Source organism: Callionymus lyra, chromosome 18 (genome assembly GCF_982586985.1).
Source record: "Callionymus lyra chromosome 18, fCalLyr1.hap1.1, whole genome shotgun sequence".
Classification (NCBI taxonomy): domain Eukaryota; kingdom Metazoa; phylum Chordata; class Actinopteri; order Syngnathiformes; family Callionymidae; genus Callionymus; species Callionymus lyra.
The window spans coordinates 14,984,898-15,006,326 of NC_141835.1; the positions used below are offsets into that span (position 1 = coordinate 14,984,898).

A 21,429-nucleotide genomic window follows, 5' to 3' on the forward strand; every position below is an offset into this window, starting at 1 on the left:
ATATTATCACATATTACTGAGACCGCTTTTGAATTGTTTTTGTAAACGAACGACAAAGATGGATGTTTATTTTGGGAAAATATTACATTTTAATTTCCTAAAAGGCCACTTATACTGGAACAAAAACACAGAATAATAGAATGGAGAAAATCCCTTTTAAATTGTATTTGCAATTAATGTAAGATAATAGTAGAATCTTTTTATGTATATCTTGGTTAAGGATGAATAAATACATCTGATTAATTCTTCCCATTTTTTCTTGAGGGACAAGAAATACTCATATTATTATAATTATTATTATTACTTGTATTCATTTTGGTTAATTAACTTGTTTAATTCTTTTATTCTGTACTTTTACCACAAAAAAAAATACTATTTTGTTTTTTACAACAGTGGCAATAAAAGTTTATGTTTCTTATATAGTCATTATTTTGTATAAAAATAAAGAAAAGGTTCAGATTTTAAAGTGAGGCTAATTATACATATATATATTTTTTACAATAAACAACTTTGTATTTAGAATGTACAAAAGGTAGAGTAACCATATGGTTTTCATATATATGGCATAATGTATAAAAACTGAATCTTGTCTAAAATAACTGTTTTGTTTTTTTACATCTTTTTTACATCTGACCCTTATTTGATGTTGGTTCCTTATTTTGATCTGAATCTCTATGATGGTTAATGCACTTGTAACATCTGATATTATTATCATTAATTAATTATTATATTATAAGAAATACAGATCCATGGCACTGTCTTATTGAAACTATATGGTGCACAAATAATTAATTTGTGCACAAGATTCATACTAGTGCCAAAAACATCAACCTCAACATGGAATGAATACTTAAAACTATATTGTAAACTCAAAATATCAGATGTTAAATGACTTGTTGACGACTTACTGTTCAAGAATATGGAAAATAAAAAAGGTTGCATTGCATAATAAATTGGTATTTAATTCTTCAAAAACAAATTTGACAATTTGCCACTTATATAATATATTTTTCTCCATCATAACTTTTGTATGCTGTCATTTAAATACAAAATAATACATGATTAGAAAAATGGCAAAAATTAAACGAGTTCTTCAACTGCTCACAGATGCTCACAATCTAACATGTTTTCTACTATTTCCAATTCCTTTGAGGGCAAAAAGTCGGTAAATTACATTAAATTACTGCTTTTATCTTCCTCATTTCTGCTTGTTTTGAATTTATAATTCCTTTCACAGGAGGGAAGTTCCTCGTCGCCTGGTCTTCAGGATGAAAGAAAACAGAAGAAAGGGGGGAAATCACTTCCTGTCACGGATTGACTCTTCATGTTCTGGGCTCTGACCACATTGATCTCTTCGACTCAACTATGATTCTCGGATTGATCTCTCAGGAGTTACACGAGCGGCTCCTGGACCAGAGAAGCTACCAGAACCGGATCAATGGGGTGGAGGAACTGAAAAGCGTCCTCTCTGAGGTGGACATGAAGTCCGTGGCGCCGAGCAGCGTGGAGGAGTTGATCCACTTCCTTCCCCCTCTCCTGGATGACATCAATTTCAAAGTGTTGTACGGTTCGCTCCAAGTCTTAAACCTGCTTATTCAGAAGCTGGACTCCAGCGTGGAACGGTACCTCCGGCATATTATCTCCGTGGCCCTGAAGACTCTCGGTGCCGCTCACTCCATCATGAGGATCGAATATATGCGTGTCTTCAGGCAGGTCATGAAATCCGTTCCCCGGCAACAAGTATTAGATCTGATCTTGAGCAGCTTGAAGCACAAGAGTTCCAGGGTGAGGGAAGACGTCCTCAACATCATCATCGCGTCCATGCTCACCCACCCCAGGACGGACTTCGACGTTCTCAAACTGTGTTTTGAAGTCGCACCGTTACTGGCGGACAGCAAGCGGAAGGTCCGCCACGCCGCCCTGGAACTCTTCGCCGTCCTGGATCATTGCCTCGACGCCGGGAAGAAGCAGCCGCTGATGAAAGCCGTGGACATGGTGGAGCTCAACGAGGAGGCGGAAGGTCTCATGGCCGCCGTGCAAGCCAGGCGAGCGAGGCACGTCCTGCCAAGACTCAACGCGGATGGGATCGTGGTGTACGGGCTGGTGGTGTCCAAGCCGGGACAAAGGGGCTCCCCGTGTTCTGGACCGGATCTGGACTGGGTGATGAACGGAGGAAGGGTCAGCAGCGCTAGGAGTTGTAGGACCGAGCCTGACTACGACTCGTTGCACAGCTATGGCAGGTTAGGGTCGTCCACGGGTGACCTTCCCTCCAAAAGGAGGATCGTCAGCGCAGCGAAGGGAAAGAACAAGCTTCCCTGGGATATTCCAAGCTTCTCGGCGGAAAACGACTGGCAAACCGGTCACCCCAATGGAAGGTCCTCGGAGCAGGTGGGTCTGAACTGTTGCTGGTACTTCAAGTGAGAATGATGGATGCATTTATCTGTTGCCTCACGTACATTATTAGTTAAAACTTGAATGTCTAAGCTAGTATTCAACACTGCAACAATGTAGACAAAACAGTACTGATATTTTAAAAGTCATTGATGAACCATAAAGGCCAGTGTGCCAGGGTCAAAATGTCCGGGCAACTTCCTGTTCAGGAAATATTAAGCTTCTTCCTGTTCAAGTTACATTTGTCTTCACCAAATTGAAGCAAAGTTAAGCAGTTTCCTCTTAGGAGTAAATTCGCGTTCTTCTAATATAGAAAATATTTGGCTACTTTTTCTTTAAGTAACATTCAGCTATTTCTGTTTATTATTGTACTGTAAAACTGGTGTTTTCTATAGTTATCGCAATATTTTTGATACAATATCGATATTTAATAGCACTGATAACATTTCCATTTTTATTTTGCCTTTCAAATAATTATTTATTTTTATCAAAGTTCTTTTATTGTTTAATTTTCAAAAAAAGTGTTTATAAAATAAAATCATTATTATTTAATAAATATTTACAGCATTTGTTCTTGTGTTGCAATTCAACTTCCGGCCACTAGATGAAAAGGGAGCAATAAAATCCTGCGAAATCCTGGCGGTGTCTGAGCATGAGAGGATGCAGTGGACTCCAGGAGCTTTTAAAGCTGACGTTAGGCCATAATTTGCAAGAATCAAGTACTCGGACAATACTACACTCACAATATATTGTATTGTGATACACATTATATTGCAATACCCTAGTGCAAATCTAATAGTTAGTCAACACTGATTGTTTTTGGCCATAACTTTATAATCTTTCAAAGATTAATAATAAATAATAATCTGTAAAGTTCAGCCTGTTAAATATTGTGTTTTACCTGGAGCTACATTAAATCACAAGATATCTTTTTCAATTAAATGTGGAAAATTATTTAAAAAAAAAGGTTCATTGGTGGTTAAATTTAGTCATCAAAATGGTAAAACAATTATATTTATCTTATTGACTACAGAGAGAAATATTTAAATCCTGTATATATAACATGTTTAGAATCTATATACACCCCCACCTCCACTTCTCTTTAGCCCTACGGGTGAACAAGATGACTCACACTGAGAAGCACCACTCCCGATAGATTCGGGGGTTGGATGCAGGGACCTAAATATAGTCATGGTATAGCGAGCAGTCGAGAGGCGGGAGGAATTCAGCGACACCTTCCAGCAGATGTTTCCTCGCGCAGACCAAATAATGACACAAGATCAGCACTGAATCATGACATCTAGATGTTCCAGGAGGTATCACATGTATTCACAGGCACTGATATTTACCTGGGCTTCTCCATCTGGTTGTTAAGCAACCCATTAGGGCGCCGGGGCCCCAAACATGGGTGTCAGCTCGCACTGACTCTCGTGCTAATGTGTGGTAAACAAGACTGCCGTGCTGCTCTTTTGTCGATCGCAATCACCTCGAGTGTCATCGAGGAACAACAGACGGACGTAGATGTACCTCAAAATCTGACTATGATTATAGCAAAAGCTGGAGTGTAATCCTGGCTGAAAGGAACACGCGTCCAAGGTTGTTTGCGCACAAGAGACCGGCTTCTTTTGTGAGGGCCAAGTTTCTACCTCATCCTTTTGTTCGGGACAGTGGATGGAATAACAAGGAGTTGTGTTCATGAATGTTCAGGGTTTTTATTGTGTGTCTTTTCTTTTTCAAGGCGGCCAGTGGCGACGTGCCTCCACTTTCCAGGAGTCCAGAGATGTACATACCAAGTTTCAGTGAGTGTCAGCATCTCATCTTCTTAATAAGCATTAGATTTTTAAAGGGGCCGCATTAGGTGCCATTGATCGAACTCAATCACTCACAGGGGCATAAACTGTGTCTTAAATCGTGCACTTCAAGTTCTTTACTTGACGTACTTGCCCAGTACGCACATTTTCAACAGGGTAGTACTGTCTCAAATCAAACGTTGTCGCTACACACTTACAGGAAATTACTCAACGGCTTCTTGTTCTACTACTTTTAAAGCTACAATTGAAACATGTTGTTAAGTTGTGTTAGTAATTGTTGTTGTGTTGTTTTGTGGTAAAATAAGACTTTTCTCAAGAAATTTACACTCATGTTGACTAATGGTTAGGATTATCTTCACAGTAACCTATATCTTTTTGGAGTTATAGGCAGAAATGTGTCTTTTCTAGGTAGCTAATGGGGCTCCATTTTCTTCCTCCAAAAAGACACTTAAAAACAAACAAATACCTCCAAACTGCTTGTAATGTCCCTCCTTTAGTGATGCATCTAGAAGTGAAATATTTGGAAAAACCTAAGCAAGTATGACTGTAGTAGACATAGTTTCCAATCCAATAAACCAAATAAAACATATTGGCTTTCTAACAATATATACAAAAACATCAACAGCCCTTTGGCATTTCATAGATGTCATTAAAAACTGATAGGTTCCACTTTATGAAGCTGGTGCCAAAGCCCACTAAGAGCTTTTTACAAAGCCTCTTTATCTTAAGGTTCTTCTAAGAAATGTAGTTAAGAATCCATCTGGGAAACACTTGTATCTTAGCGCTCCTTCTTAAGAGCCTTCTTACCTGTGATTTCATTCAACACCAGTTTTACTCTTATTCTTATTCTCTGTTTAACTGTTGACAATCAAAATCTCTGTTTCTTATCTGATCTTGAGAAACGTTCCATTCAAAAATATATATGCTATACATTATCTTATATATCTTATATGATCATATGCAATATTGTCTTTAATTTCCTTTTTCATTATACTATCAGGTTGTACTGAGCAGAAGAGCCAATCTTCTCGCAGAAAGGAGTCGCCAGCTCACCTCAGAAGAAGTGGAAGTCTTAACCTGGACGCCGAAGTCCTGAACACCATAAGCTTCACTGATAACAGTAAGATGACCGCGATCATGATCAGATAATAAAAACGGTGGTTTCCTATTGACTAATGTCTCCACAGCTACCAAAGGACGCTTGCTTTCGAGGAACCCCAGCGTCGAGCGGACCTTCTCTCTTCCCTCTCACTCCACGACGTCCAGCTCTTTCCTGTTGCCTTCATACCCTCTGGCGGCTCTGCCGGGAGGCAGCTTCACGCCGACGCTCTCTCGCCGCTACGTCGACTCGTCTCTTTCCATGTCCAACACGTGGCCCAACAAGAAAGATGCCAGTCCGAGCCCACGGGACCCCAGCCCCTGGAGAGACCCTGCACGAGGTAATGCAGTGGAAATTCTCCAATACATAATTGCCACCAGTGTTAGTATGGAGATAAATTAGGGTCAAAAGACTTGAATGTCTTTTTTTTAATTAAAACATTTTTTTGAAAAATGATTTGTTTTTGCAAAATGGTTAAAAATATAGTTGTCAAAATTTGGGATTTGTTTGACTCCCACCCTCCACAACCCATTAAGGCAGGGATGGGAATTAAATTCTCTTAAGGGGCCACATTAAATACTGTGACTGTAACGAGTGGCCAAAAGAGAGGAGTAAAGAGCTGAAATATGATAGAAAATTCAAAAGAAAAGTTAGAAAAAATGTACAAAGATTAATGTAAAATGTATCTAAACATGCTAATAAAAATTAATTTCTTTAAAAAAGACTGAAAGAAAATGACTTGGAAAAAATATGATCTATATATTTACTCATATTATTTTTACAAATAAAAAACAATGTGAACAAAGGACCTAAGAAAGTTGTATGTTAAAATACTGACCTCATCGGGCCACGCTTTGTCCATGTCTGCATTAGGGGTTAGTAAAGAGCAAATAATACTTTTCACCTTTAAAAGAATTTTCATTGTTCGTTTATTTTTGCAAAGGTTCTCCCAGGACGATCCACGCCTCGCTCACGAGTCCATCATTACGACGGGCGTTGAAGAGCAGCAGACCCCCCCTCCCTGTCTCACCTGGGATGCCTTCGTCGGAGCAGACCTCCACTCATAACTCAGCAGGAAGTCACGAGCGGAAGCAGCAAATGCGCGACCTCCAGCCCGAAGAGGAGGATTGTCTGGACATGCAGGAGGCGAGCCCCTAATCTTAATACTCATAAAACAAAAAATAAATAAGTAAATAGTATTTATTCGATTTTTTTCCTCTTTCAAGATGATGAACTCTCTGCGCTCGCTGCACAACAGCGCCGCGAAGAAGAGGGCCAAAGTCAGCCACGGCGGCTCCGACCTGGAGTTGGACCCGGACAGCCCCGACTCGGCTGTGAGGTTGGACTCCAGCGTGGAGTCTCCTCTGCACGCGTCTCAGATGCTCACCAGCTCCACCAGTGAGAGCGGGCTCTCCAGTCTGAGCTCGGGGGTGAGCTCCAGCTTGAATGGCATCAAAACCAGGTGTGTTACGGTTCCCTCTTTGTCTCACCTCCTCTCAGTAAACTCAGCATTGAGATTTTCATGTGTTTTCCAACATGCTTTAAGTACATACAGTTGACATAAACTCCAAAATAGCTGTGATTTAAAGTGCTCTTCAAATGTCTCCACAGCCCCAGAAGCTCCGCCTCCATCAGAACGAAGCCCCACCTCGCAAGAGTGCCTTCTGCCAACCTGAGATCCTGTGTGTCGATGGACTTCAGCAGCCTGCCTGGTGTGTTCCTCACGCAGCTTCTGTTCATGCATTTGAAGTAACAATCACACTGTCCACAGTAGAACTTGGCGAAGTGCGGCCCTTTGACTGTATTTAAGTGGCCCTCATGAGGTCAAAGGTCATGGAGAAACTAACATTATGATATTATTATTTATTACTAGTTTCTCAATATGAAGAGGGTTTTTGTTTTAGGATTTGCTTTTTTAAAGAGTAAAAAAAGATTTAAGTGAACATGAAAAAGTAAAGAAAAAGTGCTTTTAAACAAGCTATATTTATTAGATACAAAATAATTTTCTACTTATTAAGCTTGATTTTTATAATTTTATTTATTTATTATATTTATCGCTTGACAGTGTAAGTACCATCTGGGTCCGGGCACTTCCTACGTAATGATGTTAAAAAATGCAACTATCTCTTTAAAAAAAAAAAGTATTCTATGAAATCAAAGCTGAGCAATTTGAGGACACTTTGAACCACACATTAAAAATGTATGTTATCGGATCATTTTCCAAGCATTCGTCCGTCTGTCACTCACTGGTCTGACGACACACGTGACACCCCTGCAGAATATTTCCGGGCTACATGTGACGGCGCCGTCGATTGGCTGAACCGTTTTTGACTAAAATAACACACTTTTAACCATACAATACAATAATAAACATTCAGGTGACTAAGAGGGCTTTCCAAATAAATATATGGTCTAATTATGAAATGAAAACTGTTGAAATGTATTAATAACCCGAAGGTTTAATAAATGAAATGGGAAAACGGTTCAGCCAATCAGAATCGTCGTCACTTGTAGCCCGGACACATTCAGTTTGGGTGAAAGACACGTGTCTTTTTGCTAAAATACATGTTCAATGTTTGTAAAAACTGTAATTTAATAGCTCTGTTGAAGTTTCGTTCACTCATAAAAAAGTTTTTAAAAAGACATCCATGTTTAAGGAGTGTGATGTCATCAAGTAGGAAGTGCCCGGACCGAAATGGTACTTACAACGGCCCCTCAAAACAGCCACCACACAACAGTGGCCCCTGGCAAAATGTAATTTCCCACCGCTTGTCCACAGGGTTGTCCCAGAGGAACGAGCTGTCGCCTGAGGCTGGTGTGGTTGGACAGTGGGTCACCAACGGGATGACAAAACAGACGCCGTCACCTCCGCCGGTCAAACCTGCCTTAGTGGAACCCTTCAGGACTCTGAGAGGTTGGAACAGGTCGACTGAAGTGACGGATCCATCAATGGTGCTCAGTCTCTGTTCGCTTTCTTCAGGGACTCAAAGCCAAAGCAGCCGGAACTCACCATCTTCTGACGTGCCTGATGGAGTATTTGGAAGAGGTCAGTGGGGAAATGTTCTGGGGTTAAAGGTGGGGTGGGTGGTCTTCAGAACGTTGTGAGTAAACGGCACAATGAACCAAAAGTCAGTTCAGAATAGAATAGGATAGAAGAGTGCAGCATTAACGCTCATTTTCCTTATAGCTCTTTCATTTTAACAACGTAAGTCACAGACTAACAAAATGTATATTTACCAAACTTTAAATAACAGAAGGTATGATTGTTGAAATCTCTTTAATTTTTAATCTTTTAAAATTTTGGATTCTTTATTTATCTAAATAATCTTTGTATTTTTTTTTGTTTTTATTTATTTAATTAACTCCTAGATTATATATGGAGTTTTTGTTTCTCTCTTGCTTTTAACACTTTTATAAGTATTTTCTTTCCCCTCAGACTAACAAAATGTATATTTACCAAACTTTAAATAACAGGAAGTATGATTGTTAAAATCTCTTTAATTTTTAATCTTTTAAAATTTTGGATTCTTTATTTATCTAAATCATTTTTGTATTTTTTTCATTTGTTCGTTTTTATTTATTTTATTAATTACTAGATTATATATAGAGTTTTTGTTTCTCCCTTGCTTTTAACACTTTTGTAAGTATTTTTTTCCTCTTAAAGGTTAAAGGGAAGTAAGATTTCTTGAAAAAAAATACAATTAAATAATAATTTGATCATAATTAGCTTTATTTTGTTACTTTCTTTTTTTTCAAACAGTGTTTTACCAAAGTGTTCTTTCCACAGTTGCACCTTAACTTCGGTTAAATTGAACTTGAGATCCGTGCTCTAAACTGATGTGTTTACCATGTTGTGTGTCTTCCAGGCATGTTTGGTGTCGCCCTTTCTTCCAGTCACTCAGGTCTGGCCCTGTCACCTGAGCAGGTGGATCCAGTATCCAAACACCTCACCGGGGTCAGCGATCTACCCAGCGGCCTCCGAGACAGCGAGGACGTCCCGCGCTCCGACGAGGGAAAGGTGAGTCGTACCTGCTCCTCTCGTTCGCTGGTTCGGACGCCAACCGGGTACGTTTGTGCCGCAGGAGCGAGGGAGGAGGGCGAGCCGGGAGAGGAGGCCGACTCTCGAGCGGACCGAAGAAAAGTTGGGTCAAACCGATCTGACACGAGAGAAGATTCGCCGTGTGAGACAAATGCTGTCGGACTCGCCAACCGACGAAGACCGGTTCATGGCGACAGGTACATAAACACCCTGAACTGAAAGTCGGGATCAACATCTGTCGTTCTGTCCAGACCTGCATCTGGACGACAGCTTGCCGAGCAGAAAAGAACCGACTCGAGTGTCTCCCCTGAGCCCCGCCAGCCCCGTCAGTCCACTTGAAAAGTGCTTCACGCCCCCACACCAACCCAGCCCCCCCACACTTCTACCCAACCCACAGAACAGGACCCGTGTTCGGAGACCACCCAGCTTAAACAGGACCCAACCTACAGTGTCTCAGAGCTCTGGTCAGTGGATGATTCAAGACAGTTATCTATGATCGATGTGGGATTCATGTCACACCTGACTTGGAATTAACATTATAAATGCCTTGAAAATAGTATTTTTTTATTTAATTTGGGCAAAATCTACATGAAAATGAAAACACTGAACTATGGCTTTGTGTTCATATTTGACTCCAGCTGAAAACCTTGCATTTCCTGGCTATAAATAAAACATTTCAAACCCTAATAAACTAAAATCTGTGAAGGAGGTGGAAAAGAACAGAAGACCATTAAAATCCAACCTTACAATTTCTATAAGTAAACCTTTTTAATTGTTGAATACTGTATGTATTTTTTTGAAATTTGATGTAATTGTATTAAATTTAAGAAAAAATGCGAAAATAATTATGGTGGGTAACTTCTTATGTTTTTTTTAAATAGAAATTTTATATTTAATTAATAGTGGACATGTTTTAGTTTTCAGTCTATTGCCCCTTTACAATTAGCAAAAGGAGCTAAAATTCTGATAATTATCCGTACTTGGTATGTAATACAAAGGTTCTTGTGGATGCTTAAAAATCTTAAATGGCATTAAAATTCATGAATCTGAAATGAAGCATTAAAAAGTATTAAATCAGATTCTTAAAAGCCTTAAAATCATTGATGACGCCTCTTGATACAGTGCCTTCATTATGAAACGCCACTAGATGTCACTATGGTTTTGATTGTTGAGTTATTCTAAAATTTAAAAAATATATAATAGTTTTGAATTGAACTTTAGGTACCTGTTTCCTTCAACATCAACTTTTCATTTATCTCTTTATCTCTCTTTATCTTTATCTCTGTTTTTTACCTTATCACTGGAATATTTATAAGTCGCCCACATAAACTTTAACCTACTTTGATTTTTATCCGACCATCCAGTGGACCACATGAATTATTGGGTGGGCCAGATTTGGACCCTGGGCCTCAAGTTTGCTGTGATCCATGTGATGCTTATTTTTGTTTGTTTTGGTTAATTATATTTGAACCTTTCCATTATTCTGTTGAGCCCACCAAGTGCTTCTCCACCCACACACACACTGATATTTTTGTATTTTATGCGCAGATGAGTTTTCTGCCGTGGCGTCAAACCCGAAGAAGAACGGATCGGCTGAACCGGGTCCGTTATCCAAACCCGAGCAGGCCCTCACACTGAGCTTGAACCTGCTGAACTCCGACGACTGGTGAGAGACGTCGTCGTGAATTCTGAAACACTCGCGTCGCAGGTTGTCATCGGGAGGTTTGCCCTCAGTTACTGCAGTTGATTCCAGAATTATTATTCAACACACTCGACACACAGGGAGACGCTTAAGGTTCTGCTCGGAACATTATGTTCACTTAAGAGATGTGATGTAACAGGAGTTATATGATGTGTTTTCGACAGGCTTTTCCATGCGAAAGTTGTATTAGTCCTGATTTATTCATGTTTTAAAGGGAGAAGAAGATCGAAGGGCTGACGACGCTGAGATCTTTGGCCCAGTTTCACTCAGACAAACTTCAAGGGAGACTTCATGACGTCTGTCTGGCAATAATTCAAGAGGTAACCTGGTTTCCTGTCTCACTCGAACGCTTATCGGGAAATTAAACATCAGTGTTCCAGAATTAATAAAGTATATCAGTGCCATCATAATGTTGAATGGTTAAGCTTACATTTTTTTTTCCTTTTTCTTTTAATGATTGAATTGAATTTTTTATTTTATTTAAAAGGTTGAATTTATTTTAGTTTGTATTAATAATTCAGTAAACAACATTGAATATTTTCAAATTTAATTAAATTTTTTTTTTTACATTATTTTGATATTCTAATGCTGATAATAGAAAAATACATTTTCTAAATGCAGTATTTTTTTATTTTTACCCTTTTTAATTCATTACAAAATTGTAGTACCGATCTACTATGGTGACACTATTATACAAACATTTTTATAATCATTTGAAAAGCCTAGGAACTAAAAAATATTGCATTTAGAAAATGTATTTTTGTATTATGGGAACTAGAAATATTAAACTATATGTTAAAGAAAAGTTTGAAAATATAATTTCTTAAAATGTTTATTATAGAAATATATAAGTATTTACTTTTCAATATACAAATGCATTCAAAATAAAAATAATTGAATTCAATTATTTAAAAAAATAAATAAAATGCTTTAACAAAAGAAATTTACCGTTTGATCAAATTTTAAATTTTAAATTACATTTTCTGATGACACTGATCGACTTCCATACATGGACAGGTATCATTTATATTTGAAAGGCAGTTGAAGCCTTTCAATTTTTAATCAATTTCATCTGTGGATTCAGGTGAAGAACCTGCGCTCGGGGGTGTCCAGGATGGCCGTGTGTACAACGGGGGATTTCTTCAAGCACCTGCAGAAGACCATGGACCAGGAGCTGGAGGGAATGGTGAAAGCGTTGCTGCACAAAACCATCGAGTGCAACACCTTCATTCGCCAGGACGTGGACGCGGCGCTGGATTGCCTGACGCAGCACTGCAAGCCCACCCGCTGCATCAACGCTCTCATCTTCGGGGGGCTCAGGTCAGTGCTCTACTTCCTTACACCCATCATTCCGAGTCTCATTTTCGATCTCCGTCTTCAGTGACCTTAATGCTGTGGTCAGGAGATGCACCGCCCAGCATCTGGACGCTCTCGTGGAGAAGGTGGGAGCAGCTCGTCTTCTGTCCGGGGGCAAAGACCTCTCCGACAAGATCCTTCCTGCGGTTGCTAAGCTGGCTCAGGACTCAACACAGGAGGCCAGGTTCGTGCCTTGACATCAGTTATTAGAGCGCATGTTGAGTTCAAGGCCTGCCAAGTCAAAGGTTGATGTCTCAAAATAAATATATACGCTGATGACCTATTAATATCTCATGCTGTGTCTCGAATCTAAGTGCACTGCTTTACAGTACACTGTAAGACGGTGCACAAATGTTGACATGGTAGTACTGTCTCAAATCAAACACTGCTGCTACACACTTACTGGAAATGACTCGAGAGCTTCTTCTTCTACTACTTTTTAACGCTGATTCCATTCAGCCGTTGGAACTCTATCGCCAACACTTGACAGCACATTTACGCCAATTGAAACAAGTTGTGTTTCATTGTGTTATTATTGTTGTTCTGTTGTTTTGTGGTAAAATGAGTGTTTTCTCGTGACATTTGCGCTGGTATCGGCTCTGAAAACGCGTCGCCAGTGACGTAGCTTCTGTTTAGCTTAGCTCTAGTCGAAGCGTTATCTAAGATGGCGGCTGTTAAGGTTAGAAAGTGGCCGTCGATCAACACTCGCTTTTCTCGCTTATTTTTATATTGAATTATATTTGGGGACCCGCCCCCCCCCCACATGTTTAAGCTAAGCTAGCAATCACAGATGTTAATGATGATGAGGAAAGCTAGTGTATGTTTGTACTTAATGTAAAGTGTGTTTTTAAGTAAAGTGGATGAGACATAATTAGTGTGTTTTCAATTTTATTTTGGTTTAATGCAGGAGGCAAGAAAAGCATTACTATATTTTTTATTGTTGATTCATTTTATAAATCAGAAGTTTAATGCTTTATTAAACACAGGTACTACGGGCGTAGGATGCTCCTTTTCCTGTCGTATCACCCCGACTTTGACAAGATCCTGGAAAAATACATTCCCGCCAAAGAGCTGGCGACTGTCAGAGACACCGTCTTCGCCCTCCAGACGAAGGTGGAGTGTTTAAAAAGTCTGGTCGTCATCACCATCGTCGCCTGACTTTAAATTTATTTCAGGGTCTCACTGAGATACCTCAGAACACGCAGTCGGCGAGAGGCAGGCGGTCTAATCCACGAAGTGGAACAGTGAGGGCGTCGTCGCTCACTAGAGAGCCCGTCAACCGGTGAGTTAATGCTTGCAATCACTCTATTATTTTCAAAAATAACTTCATTTTTCGGATGCTGTGGTGGTGCGTTCAGGTGCTTACTATATATAGTTAGTTTTGGATATTGAAATGTGACGTGTCGCCCACAGGGAGTCTCACAGGAACTACACCTGCAGGAAGGAGATCAGGAGCATCGCAGACAAGACCGAATACATCTCGCAGATCTCTGGTCAGCTGAGTTCTAAAGACTTCAGGGAGCGGATCAAGGGCATTGACCAGCTGGTGGCGGACTGCAAACACAACCCCAACGTGGTCATCAACAGTATCTTCCCGGTACGTGATGGAGTTTCTTTTTGTTCAGGCTTTTCCTTGATTTTCTGGAACTCCTGTGTTGTTCTCAGTATTATCTTGATCTTTAAAGTATATACTTTTTTTAGTATTGTTTTGATTGTTTAAGCGCTTTGTGACCCTGGTCTAGAAAAGCGCTATATAAATAAATATTACTTACTTACTTACTTACAAAAGTAACAAAGGATTTGATTGTTAAATAATCTTCCTCCAGGTCTTTGATGCCTTCAAAGGGAGACTACAAGAGTCCAACAGCAAAGTCAACCTCTGCGCCCTTGAGTCGCTCCCTAAAATCATCCTCCTGTTGAAGGACAACTTGTCTCAAGTGCTCAACTTCCTGGTTCCAGCCATCGTGGACAATCACCTGAACTCTAAAAACAACGCCATCTACTCGGCTGCAGTCGCAGCCATCAATGCACTCATTTCACACACCGGTACGTTTACACTCGTTTTTTTTTTTACCTTTTCAGTTTCAATCCAGTGGATTTGACTTGGTTGTTCTGTCCTCAGACAACATCTTCCTCCTCCAGCCCTTCTGCACCAAAGCTCGCTTTGCAGGTGGAAAAGCAAAAGTGGAGCTCATTGAAAAGGTTGCAGGTAAAATGCCTTTCAAATTTCACAAGTTAGTGAGGAAAGATTTGAGACATTGTTGGACCGAGAATGTTGAAGATAAACGACCAATCAGATTCATGGATTAATGAGGAAGTGGAAGACAGATAAATATCAACCCTAACGCATTAAACTATCATTTATATTTCCATATGAAGACATCATTTTTATGTCCTTCTTACGTTTATTAACAACAAATCTTGGTGCGAAATAAAATTCCCTGTATCGCCACATCATCTACTGACAATGTCTGTCATTAAATAAGAAAAATATTTGTTTTTTTTGTAGATTATTAAATGTTAAAAGGAAATATTATGGAAAAGAACGATGAGATTCAGCGAATGATAGTGAGGTACATGATTACACGAATATAAGTATGTCTATATAAATCAAATATGAAAAAATAATGCAAAAAGTACGTTAAAATAGTTTGAATCCTGAATTATTTTTATTGAAAAGAAAAGTAATAAATCGTCTAAATCAATAAATGTAATAAGGATATTATAAAACAGAGGTGGAAAGAGTGAAAAAGTGACGTCCTACTCACTAATAACCTGTGTCTATCTTCAGAGTTGGTTCCCAAACTCTATCCGAACAAGCCACAAATGGTGGAGCAGAAAGTCCTTCCTCTCCTCTGGTACCTCCTAGGCTCCTCCTCCCACAGCGGCACCGTCCACGGCCGCGGCGGCAGCGTTCGCGTCGCCATCACCAACCTGTGCCAAGCCCTCCACGCCCAGATGGGGCCCGGCCTGGCCGAGTGTGGCGCCTCCCAGCCCTTGAACGTCCACAAGAGCTTAAACGACCTCCTTAGGAGCTTCTCCTGAACCCCCCCCCCCCCCCCCCACCCCCCGCGATGGGGCGGACGCCGACTTATTACTTGAAGACGGAGATGTTCGACATTTCTTATCGTGCCTGCACTTTTCAAATCATCCGGTCCTTAAAAGATTAGGAGCTTTTTAATCTTATCTCAGCGATATATTTCCTCTGGTACACACATCAGGACACACACGCCTGCTCTCTTTGCACTTTGACATCATCATGACCCAAACATGTACTGTAGACAAATCAGACACTTTTGCAGAATGTAATGTGAAATGCACAAAACTAAGAGACATAGAGCTAACAAAAAGTGTATATTTCGTGGTTTTATCAAATGTAACGTGATATTTTTCAAATGTTTTATGCAGTTGAAGAATTGTGACTAGAGATCAACAAATGATTGTACGGCTGCAGTGTGTATTTGCACAGTATTTGCTTCATATGTAAATGTTTGCAATGTGATGAAACAGTTTGTCATTAATCTATAGATTATTTTTTTCTTGCATGGTGAAAAAAAACCAGAAGGATGTTTTAATCATGTGTGTATGTCTGGATTGTCATCGTGTCTCATTTATGGTGCCAGTCTTTACGTAGCCTTTTAACTCTTGATTGTTAAATTATATAGGTCTAATCTCCTAAAAGATATATTGATATAAATATATGAAAAAAATAAACTGTTTATTTCTCTACTCGTGTGTATTCTTCAAAACTATGTTTCAAATAATAATTGACATCAACACAGGATTCCAAGTAAATACAAAAAACACTTTTATTAAAATGATCTTATTTGGATTAATATTAAAGGCAAAATTAAAACGTTCAAAGAAATTGTATACATATCGCTTTTAATTATTATTTTTAAATCCTGACAATAATTGTATGTTCCTTCATTCCTTTATTCATACTCCTTATCAAAAAATATATCAAATTAAAACCATGTTTAAAGGGAAATCAATTAATATGCGTTTACGCGACGCACAGGATGAGTCACCGGCGCGTCAGGAAGACGTCACAACCTAATTACACTGATTTTAAATGTAAGTTTCCAAAAAAAAAGAATGAATAGAAATTATAGTTTGACGTCATAGTTTAAATTAATTTAATTCAAACAATTTCCTCCACAGGGATCAATAAAGTTCTATCTATCTATACAATGAATGGTGGCTACTAGCGACCTAAGGTTAGTAGTTTAGTTTAACAGCTAGCTTACCGGATCAAATTACGTTTTTCTTTCTCAATTTTTGTTAAAAAAAAAGCCGTTTATTTACAGTGTAAATCAAATAATACGGGATATATATTTGTTATTTAGTAGTCGTCTGCAATTGTGCTTGTTGATAGTTCTTTAAAGAAATATAGCTGTTAGCTGTAGAAAGCGCTTAAGCTAACGGCTAAAGCTACGTTTGTATATCAAGAAATATATTTGTATTTCATGCAACATATAGAATCTATACAGTCACAACACATGTTGTTTTCTTTCTTTTTATGGATACTTTATCAAAATATTTAATCAAATCTGCCTTTATTGATGCAATTTTACATGTGACAAGATTTACAAAGGTTTCCATGACAGTCAAACTGAAATGTTTTTGTTATAATGGATTCTAACAACATGCATTTAAATGTTAAACAGAAGCACATAAATAAAAAAAATTAAATAAAAAAGAGGTAGCAAAACAGTGTGAAGCGTTTACCAAAAAAACGGCATTCCTTTTCTGAATGAAGGCTTTGAGATGGAATACAAATGTTTGGTCTGAAGAGCCATTTTTTTAAAATATAAAAGCAGTTTTCACTTTGTAAACTAGGATCATAGCTGCCACTTTGCAAAATCATGGGAACAGATTTAGGTCAGATGGTTCGGTGAGCTTCATCTAAGTGTTACTTCATTCTCCCGAACAAAAACATGAACTGTGCTTTGATTCAATGCTGGCCTCGAATGTTTTACGATATTACAGATCAATTTGCATATTTAGCATCTAGATAAAGTTGCTGTTTTAACCCCTTAAGTGTTGCGAAAAGCAATATTGTTCACAGGCTTTGGTATCACATAAAGCCACAACTAAAAAAAAAGAATAAATAACTACATTTGTAAGATGGTAAAACAAGTCCATTAGCTCTACTTCACCTTCTGTGTGTATTTTAATCTTAGAGTAACCTTGTACTCAGAAGTAGGACTGAGCTGCGTTAACCTGTGCTGACATTTGTGTCTCTATTCTCGTTCGTCTCTAAGGCAGCAGGATCATCGCCATGGAAACCATGGTAAGGAGATGAGTTTGCACATCTTCAAGTCTCGCTGCCTCATCAGGGACCGGACGTCTTGGGCAGATCCTGATTTTCGGCCAAGTGGAGCTTTTGTCTGGACACACGCGGGGGTTAAGGCTCAAGTCAGGTAACAATCAGGGTTGATGGGGGGTGGGTTGATGGTTTTGAATCGAGTGGATGTGTTTGAAAAGGATACATGGATGTGCTGAGCTCCTCCAGCTGTGGGAGGAAACAGAAACACATTTGAGTTAAAAATAGAAGTCACAGGGACAATGCGCTAATTGCAGTGATGGATGTGTGAATCCAACTCTCTTGGCAGAAGAAAAAATATCCGATTCTGCGTCAATCACACGACTATTTCTAGCCCCTCGTGAATAATGAGAGTTCTAAAAGCTCCATTTAATTCTATCTAAATAATTAACACTCTTACACCACTAAACAATAGGAGTGTATTTTTGGCAAGAACCTAACGATACGATACATAACAAGAAACGAGGCCAATGATATGATATATACTGTTGTAAAAAGGATATATTTTGTAGTTTTACCCGAAGACTTGACTCTGCTGTTGCAGAATTTACAGACCACATTTGCTTTGAAACCAAAATATGTCCAAATATCATCTTCAGGAGTCTACTGTATCCTCTCATCCTCAGTGACCAATGGGATCTCACAGGATTTCATGGTTCCTTTTGCTGCGGAGAACGTAATAAGTGCTGCCATCTAGTGGCAGGATATTTCTGTGATTATTTGTTGGATGTAATTAAAAAAAATCGAATTATTTAATTTTACACAATTTATTATTACACGCTTTATTGAAATATTGCGGCATCCCTTATTTATTTATTCTTTATCGCACGTTTTTTTAACTCCACAAAAAAAATATTTTGTCTCTTCTCTTATTGGCTCCGTAAAATATAAATCATGAAAGAAATACAATAAAAATGAACAATGATTGGACAGCTATAATATATATTATAAAAAAAATTATATATAAAAAAAAATACTGTAAAGAAAAATGTCCATCTGTATTTTCTTGCACCCCTTAAAATAAAGATGGATGTGAAAACCCACAGCGTCATGAGCGTTCAGAATCTCTCCATTGAGTAAGTACAAGGAGGCTCACGTTGCAAAGCAGGTGCTCCAGGTTGTGGTCCGACGCACACTTCCTCTGGTCCTCAGAAAGCTCCTCAACGTGACTGTCCAGGCTGAAGTGAAGTCGCGCCAGCTTCTCCTGCATCTCCCTCACATGCTCCAGCTGCTCGAAGGAGCAAACCTTCCCTGGACCAACAGAGACAGACGTAAATCCTGCAGGGACATTTGAACACTTGAATCTTGTCTCACCGAAAGCTTGTAGTTTCCCCGAGTGGAAGTCGTTGAGGAGGTTCAGGAGCCCTCCCTCCATCTCTCTCACATCGGACACGTCTGTGAGGAAGGAGTGCTGCAGGGGGGATGACTGGACCACCTTACTGGGTCCTGCCGGCTGAGGCGCCTTTGGCTTCTCCTTGTGTGGCCTGTGAGACGTACAGTGTCTTAGTTGACATTACTTTACTCAACATCCCCTCACACACCTGGTGATCTTTGGTGGAGCGACGACGACAGCAGCGAACACTTCCTTGGGATGTCCCGGAGCGCCGATGGATCGCTTGTACTTCCCCCTGTTTTTAGGCGAGGGGGGCTGCGGTAGACCGAGCGAGAAGGTGGCGCTCTTACTGGCGGGGATGGCAGGGAGCTTGCGGGGGTTGATGGGCGGAGGCGGTGGCTGAGGGAGGGAGACCTTGGGGCTACGCTTCTTGCGTTTGTCCTCCATCATGCAGTTCTGGTCACACACAAGTGAAGGTCCGCGGCCAGGGTTGAATGAGCAGGACCCTGAGGATGATCATCACCAGTTTTAGAAGCGTTGGTTTCTCATTCTTACGCATGTGTATTGACAAGAATGTGGTGATAAGTTACATATCATGATACAGGGACAACAATACGATATGTCGCAATACTGTATGAACAAGGACATATACGTTTTATTGTTCAAGTACCTGACTTTGCTGTTGCAGAATTTACAGACCACATGACTCTTGATGAAGTCGTAACTGCTCTCGTTTGTTTTGAAACCAAATTATGTCCAAATATCGGCTTTGAAAGCTGCTGGAGTCTAGTGTATCCTCTCGTTCTCAGTCAAAACTTGTCAATCCCGCGAGATTGCGATTATACATAATGAATGTTGCCATCTAGCGGCGGCAGGTTTAATTGCAACACAAAAACAGGCAAAGGCAGTGAAAATAGTTATTTGTAAATTAGAAGTCAGATTTATTTTACACACTCTTTATTGAGATGTAAACCGTCAAATACCTATAATAAAACATAACAATTATTTGAAAGCAAAGAAATAAATTGGAATTGAAAAAAAAGAAATCAGATATAAAAATAAACTTATTTTTCGAAATATAATCTCAAAAAGAAAAGAAAAAAGTCCTAAATAAAGTACTCAACAAAGTTATATAAGTTCATACAATAATAAATACAAAATAAAATAGTAATGTAAGAAAAATGGGTCGACATTAATACAGGAAAATGCAATGCAATTTCATTTTTAAAACAAGTTAATGGTCAATATTGTTTTATGTGTGTGTGTGTGTGTGTGTAGATAACAAGATTTATGCTTAAAATAGTATTTATTTTGACCTACAAAAGGTGCAAAGAAAACGCAAGGGGTTTCGTAGAATGTTTGTGTCAGATGTTGTGTTATACTTTTAGAAAATAAATGATCGATACAGATAAAAAATAATCGATCTGTTTACGCCGCAGCAAAGAAACTGGAGCTGGAACCATCAGCCAGTTGTTGAATAATGGATATAAAACGTATCTTAAGTTTTAAAGCGAACAAGGTGGTGTTTTATTGTGGTTGCTGTTAGAAGAGCAGCTTTAAAGTGATGGACATGATCCCATTACTGTCGATCCTGCGACGGCTTCATCCAAAGATGGCCTCTTTGACCACGAAGGGACATTACACTTGTTATTTGTCTTTTTACTGTCGATGTAACTTTAACGATACATACAATGAAACCCGTTTGCAGATCGCCTGCAATAAATAAGACAAAAACATGGAGAAACAATTGATACTTACCGTCTCAGCTACGTTTAAATGGCTGGAACCTGAACATCTTCCTACACTGGATGTTTAGGAGGGTGTATTACCAGCAGATTGAAGGATAGGGATTGAAATAAAGATGTATTTTACGTGAAATATCCTCCTTTTTGATGACAACAGAGGAATAAAGCGCGGCGGAGATGCGCAGTGTTATCCTTAAAGCGACAGTGCATACGCGGGTTGACTTCGCCCTGAGTATTGTCTGGAAGGATATTCTTAATTTCGCTATCAGTGCAATCATTGATTGTTGAAATATACGTGTTAGCTCTTAAGAAGTAACATTTTGTTAAATTTCCGCTAAATAAAATACACGATACATTTCTACCTTTAGATTTATGAAGCTAGTCAGAATTGTACTGTGCATGTGGCTCGTTGGTCTAGGGGTATGATTCTCGCTTTGGGTGCGAGAGGTCCCGGGTTCAAATCCCGGACGAGCCCATAGTTTTTGTTCTTTATGCATTCGAATTACATAAAGTAAAAAAAAAAATGTCGTTTTACATTTATTTACTACAGACATATATTGTTTTCGTTTAACTTATTCATCATACAATAGCACAAAAAGGTTTCCTATTCATAATATGTATATT

General features: G+C 39.1%; 2 protein-coding genes and 1 non-coding gene across 4 annotated transcripts in view; 2 read left to right on the forward strand and 1 right to left on the reverse strand.

Moving 5' to 3' along the window:
• The window catches only part of togaram1 (TOG array regulator of axonemal microtubules 1), a 16,606-nt gene extending 508 nt beyond the window's left edge, over window positions 1-16,098 (forward strand). The window contains exons 2-23 of one of the 2 annotated variants that reach the window (XM_087780189.1): window positions 1,238-2,388; window positions 4,130-4,190; window positions 5,203-5,322; window positions 5,390-5,641; window positions 6,245-6,447; window positions 6,528-6,763; window positions 6,913-7,013; window positions 8,081-8,215; window positions 8,282-8,347; window positions 9,168-9,319; window positions 9,384-9,537; window positions 9,592-9,804; window positions 10,889-11,006; window positions 11,257-11,362; window positions 12,127-12,362; window positions 12,424-12,582; window positions 13,385-13,511; window positions 13,574-13,680; window positions 13,812-13,995; window positions 14,225-14,444; window positions 14,521-14,607; window positions 15,190-16,098. In XM_087780189.1, coding sequence (XP_087636315.1) covers window positions 1,366-2,388; window positions 4,130-4,190; window positions 5,203-5,322; window positions 5,390-5,641; window positions 6,245-6,447; window positions 6,528-6,763; window positions 6,913-7,013; window positions 8,081-8,215; window positions 8,282-8,347; window positions 9,168-9,319; window positions 9,384-9,537; window positions 9,592-9,804; window positions 10,889-11,006; window positions 11,257-11,362; window positions 12,127-12,362; window positions 12,424-12,582; window positions 13,385-13,511; window positions 13,574-13,680; window positions 13,812-13,995; window positions 14,225-14,444; window positions 14,521-14,607; window positions 15,190-15,443 — 4,314 coding nt within the window. In that variant the 5' untranslated portion in view covers window positions 1,238-1,365 and the 3' untranslated portion in view covers window positions 15,444-16,098. Of the gene's footprint in view, window positions 1-1,237; window positions 2,389-4,129; window positions 4,191-5,202; window positions 5,323-5,389; window positions 5,642-6,244; window positions 6,448-6,527; window positions 6,764-6,912; window positions 7,014-8,080; window positions 8,348-9,167; window positions 9,320-9,383; window positions 9,538-9,591; window positions 9,805-10,888; window positions 11,007-11,256; window positions 11,363-12,126; window positions 12,363-12,423; window positions 12,583-13,384; window positions 13,512-13,573; window positions 13,681-13,811; window positions 13,996-14,224; window positions 14,445-14,520; window positions 14,608-15,189 lie in introns of both variants that reach the window. The other variant, XM_087780188.1, reaches the window with a different exon arrangement.
• An 842-nt stretch (window positions 16,099-16,940) lies between these two features.
• Window positions 16,941-20,980, reverse strand: ccdc28b (coiled-coil domain containing 28B). Its single transcript, XM_087779799.1, has 6 exons — window positions 20,819-20,980; window positions 19,269-19,566; window positions 19,042-19,211; window positions 18,824-18,978; window positions 17,894-17,916; window positions 16,941-17,791 (listed from the first exon to the last, which is right to left on the reverse strand). Exons 2-6 carry the CDS (start codon window positions 19,508-19,510, stop codon window positions 17,737-17,739), a joined length of 645 nt encoding a protein of 214 aa, XP_087635925.1. The 5' UTR covers window positions 19,511-19,566; window positions 20,819-20,980; the 3' UTR covers window positions 16,941-17,736.
• A 228-nt stretch (window positions 20,981-21,208) lies between these two features.
• On the forward strand, window positions 21,209-21,280 carry trnap-ugg (transfer RNA proline (anticodon UGG)). The gene has a single exon. It is a non-coding gene; the product is annotated as a tRNA-Pro (tRNA).
• The last annotated feature ends 149 nt before the right edge of the window (window positions 21,281-21,429 follow it).

Bases quoted from the DNA above. Each gene is read 5' to 3' on its own strand.
- ccdc28b (XM_087779799.1), bottom strand. From the start codon at position 19,510: ATGATGGAGGACAAACGCAAGAAGCGTAGCCCCAAGGTCTCCCTCCCT. The intron at 18,979-19,041 runs GTGAGACAAGAT...CTGTTGGTCCAG, and splicing joins GGGGAAACTACAAGCTTTCG to GGAAGGTTTGCTCCTTCGAG. The intron at 17,917-18,823 runs GTGAGCCTCCTT...TTCCTCCCACAG, and splicing joins TGGAGCACCTGCTTTGCAAC to CTGGAGGAGCTCAGCACATC.